At 62.2% G+C, this 4,264-nt stretch overlaps 1 protein-coding gene across 1 annotated transcript; it reads right to left on the bottom strand.

Moving 5' to 3' along the window:
* Positions 1–588: 588 nt before the first annotated feature.
* Positions 589–2,269, bottom strand: MNEG_3738 (hypothetical protein; the record flags this gene model as incomplete). The annotated part of the gene is made up of 3 exons (XM_014047786.1): positions 589–638; positions 865–1,977; positions 2,188–2,269. The coding sequence occupies 3 exons, from the start codon at positions 2,267–2,269 to the stop codon at positions 589–591; spliced, it is 1,245 nt and encodes a 414-aa protein (XP_013903240.1).
* Positions 2,270–4,264: the final 1,995 nt, after the last annotated feature.

Genomic DNA, 4,264 nt, shown 5'->3' with positions numbered 1-4,264 from the left:
CCATCTACCGCCCCAACAAAGAGCCTGTAAAGATCTGTCACTCATTGGCTTCAAGGACGCAGCTACAGGTCAATTGCAGGCAGCGCATGAATCACCCACTTGGCTTCAGCAGGCCGCTGCATCAACTACGGTCAAAGCCAGTGCTGCTTGTTTCTATGCGGCCGCAAGTGATTGGGTGGGGCGGGGCTTGCGCAATTGTGGCAAGCAGCACGTTGATGTGATCATATATGAACATAAAGCCATGGTGAATGAAGGATTTTGATGAATATTTCGCATGGGTATATGCAGGCGGCCGCAAAAAGAGCCACAGGCCGCGACAGGCCACAACGATCAAGCAGCGCGGCACTGATTGACAGGCATGTGCAGCATACGCGCTGCAGGAAGGCTTGGTGTGCGCTGCGGCGGCAGCCGTGTACGCATGCCCTGACGCACCACGTGCAGTGTTTGGTCGTCCCGCAGAGGAGGAATCACGGTTCAGTCAAGCCTGCTTGCCAACCTCGGCCATTCTGTCGTGTCGACGCGTGACAACATGCAGCCACTGGATAAGTCATCTGGCAAGTCGCGAGTCGCCTGCTGTCTTGCACCCTGCTACTTGTGGCTTGCATGCGACAACGGCAAGCTGCGGCCAACTGCCATGCCTGCGTTTGCGGCATGCGGGGAAAAGATGGCGGGGCAACAGTGCTAAGGAGGATGGTGACGCATTGCTGCGCATGCATGCCTGTAGTCAACCCAATGGTCAGGTGGCAGGTGGCAAACACAACAAGCGGAGCACAGCAAGCGAGCGCATTGACAGGCTGAGCGGCATCGGTGCCCCTCCCGCTCTGGCTTGTGCGCGACCCACGCCCGTCCCATTGCCTCGCGCACCCGGCCTCCGCGCCCGCCACCAAGCCACGTCCTCGCCCGCGCCCGCGCCCGCGTCCCCATTGCTGCCGCCAAAGCCCGCCTTCGCCAGTATCTCTGCGCACGCCGCAGCGCAGTCGCAGACGCGCCAGCTGGGGTCAGGGGACAGCAGCCCGGCCCCCTCCAGCAGGGCCGCCAGCGCCCAGGGCGTGTAGAACGCACAGGGCATGACCCCGACAGGCTGCAGCTGCCGGAAGTCGGAGCGGCAGCCCTCCGCCAGCCGCCTGACATCCTCAAATCCAAGGACGTCGTTCAGCGGCAGGGACCCCGCCGCCGCCGCCGCCTCCGCATCCGCCGCCGCTGTTGAGGCAGTGCCGGCCGGGGCGGCCCGGGACCCCGTGTCGTGCTCTGGGCCGTCTCGGCAGCCGATTGCCGCGGCAAATCGCGGCGGCGGGGCTTGATATTTGCAGATGCGAGCCACGGCTTCGTTCTGCTTGTCTTGAAGCAGGTAAAGCAGTCGGGCCGCCACGAGCGCCAGCAGGTCCGGGTCGCACGACGTCACCGTGTCGTCAGACGCGACCGTTAGATCCTCAAACGTTATGAGCGGGCAGTACACCATTGAGAAGCCGAGCCCGAGCAGCACCGCCGCGCCGCACGCGGCCGCGGCGGCTCGGAAGTGGGGCGAGGAGAAGAACACAAACGCGCCGACAGCGACGTTGGCAACGCACAGCAGGATGCTGAGCACCAGCAGCGACGACGACAGGGTGACGCCGAGCCAGAGGTAGAAGACCACGGGTGACCTGAACCTCACCGGCCGCGAGGAGGGGCTGATAGTGTTCAGAATCATCATGGCGCCGGTGCTGGTCAGGATGCAGCCCAGGGACACCGCGAAGGACGCGCCATTCAGGAAGCGAAACGCGTCCGCCCCCGCCGACGGCGGCGCGCCCGCGTCGCCGCCGGCGGCCTCGCCGGCGACGGGGAGGTCGGCGTAGAAGGCGGGATAGGTGGATGACGTCAGCAGGCCGGAGACGAGCGCGTAGGTGGTGAGCATGGTGGTGGTGCGGGCGGCGAGGGAGGGTTCCGTGTAGTTGCTGATCTTGGACGCGGTGCGGTCCGCGTAGGCGCGCGCCTTCCTGCCTGCGTGCGAGCAGCAGTAGGCGGGGAGGCGTAGAACGGCACGGCGGTGAGGGGATTGGGGGATTGAGCGGCTTTGATGCGTGCACGTAGGCGGTCGCCGCCGCCAGCGGCCGACCAGTGGCGGTGCTGCGTTGCGGGCCGCGTGGCGCCTCGCTGGGGAATGCTGCGCTCAGACAGCGGCGCCGCGGAGTCAACCCCACGCCTTCGCACCCGGCCAACCAGCCCAGTGCTTGACCGCGCCCCACGCGCCGCGGGAAGTTGGGGCATCTGACTCAGCCGAGCGGATGTCCATGTGATGCATGGCGCTGACGCTGCGCACGATTAGGGCCCTGGGGTGAGTGGCGCAGCGTCGACGACGCCAGGTCTGCGCGGTTTGACAGCAGGCGGACTGCAGACAAGACATAACTGGAGGACAGCTGGTGACTGGGCTGTAAAGTGACTCCTGTCTGCTAGTCCCTCGTCCAGCATCATAGTCGCGGGCCTTGAGCCGTGCTCTCATGCTGCAGCCGACCACGCATGCGCACATGCACCGACGGTGACGCCCGCACCAGCGACAGCTGCGAATGCGGTCTCAGCGCCAGGCGCACCTGATATATTCTTCAGCCCAGTCGAGGCCAGTTTGTGCGAAATGGACTGATACCGTCCGCTCACAGAGCGACGACGATCTGGCCCGGCTGCGTGACCGGGTACTGGGCAATGTAATATATGCTACACCCACGCATCAACCTCGGCATGCGCACATCAAGCGGGTACGGGGCCATCACCGGCCAGCACACCTGTTGGCGTGCTGGGTGACATAGTGTCGCCCCCTGCCCGCGACGGTGCAATGGATGACACCCAGCTGTTGCTCTGCAAGAAAATGGCTGCAAGAGGCGGCAGAGGCATTCAAAAATTCATCACATAAAAAGCAACTGCATGCAGGCTATAACATAGATCACTGATGTGCTGCTGAACCTGTTTGCCTCCTTCTACAACCATCCCTTATTCGTGTGAACAGAAGGATTACCGTAGCAGGTTAGAGGTTACATGGAGGGATTTTGAACGATTCAAACGTGCTTCAGATCTGTGGGCTTACAACGTGTACACACTGGAAACATTCTTCCCTGAGCAGAGGCGTTTGACCAACCTCAGGTCTGGTCAATCAACACTGCCGCTGCGTCCCGATTGCATTGAGTCCGGCCACACGCTTGTTGGGACCGCACAGCTGTTGGGCAGTCGCAGAGGGGCCAACAAAGTTGAGTTCTCATGCGGCTTGCAGTTGTATCTGTTCGCGACGGCCCAAAACCAGGACGCCCCGAGGTTCCAGCTGGCGCACGGCGCTGTGCTCTTGGAAGAACTGGCTCCAGCACGAATGGCACCGTGGTTATATAATGTTTTCATGTACACTTTCTTTTATAATTACCTTTTCTTTTCACACGTCTCCGAGAACTGGTTCGGTCGTGATGTCGCGGGCTCTTGCGGGGGGCCTTCTCCTGCTCGCTTTCTTTGTGCTTCAGGGCCACGCCGGTATGTAGAAGTGTTCTGAATCGTTTCAATTCCACCTCTCTCTTGCTATTACTCGATTGATTTGAGCACCCGTCGTGCCGGGCGCCTCTGCTGTGTCGTCACGTCGCACAGCAGTTGTTTTTGAGGTGTGCTGATCTCCCTTGATGAGCACCCCACCACTCACTGGAACACCCCACCCTCAAAGTTGGCGAGCGGCACCTGCTGCAAGAGCCCCCGCCGTCCCCGCCGCCGACTGAAAATGAGACATCCGGGACAAACGAGACCGTTGGCCCCCGTGGTGAGCCGTCTCTCTCTCTCTGGCGCCCTGCTGTATGTAGGCTAGAGCGCAGCCTCATCGCTGCACTGTATGTGTGCCTGTGAAACAGCCTGCAGGCAGCACTTGGTGAGTGGCGTTGTGCTGCTGCGGGCCCTGCTGCCAACAAATTTATTCGAACGCAACCATGCCTTGCTCGACAACCTCAAAACCCGGGAGCCTGCTTCTTCCGCCCCCCTCAATTTATTAGTTCGTTGCTGCCTCCGCACCATCCCGCCTGTAGCTGCCCTCCCTCTCATAACGCTCTCATGCACCACCCGCAGGCCGGCTGCTGCTGCAAGCACCATCTTCAAGCCCTGCCCCCTCCCCCAGCCCCCGGGGCATGGGCCTCATGGCGGGCCAGAGGATTGCCAACATGACACGGGGCGCCAACATCACTGGGTCCCCCATGCCAGGCCACCGGGGCAAAGGACCAGGCGTGGGCATGGGCCCAGGCATGGGCATGGCCGGCCGTGGGCCCGCAAACAT

Source organism: Monoraphidium neglectum, assembly GCF_000611645.1.
Source record: "Monoraphidium neglectum strain SAG 48.87 unplaced genomic scaffold scaffold00485, whole genome shotgun sequence".
NCBI lineage: Eukaryota > Viridiplantae > Chlorophyta > Chlorophyceae > Sphaeropleales > Selenastraceae > Monoraphidium > Monoraphidium neglectum.
Note: the sequence above shows the minus strand (reverse complement) of the source record. Positions and strands in the feature narration are given on the sequence as shown.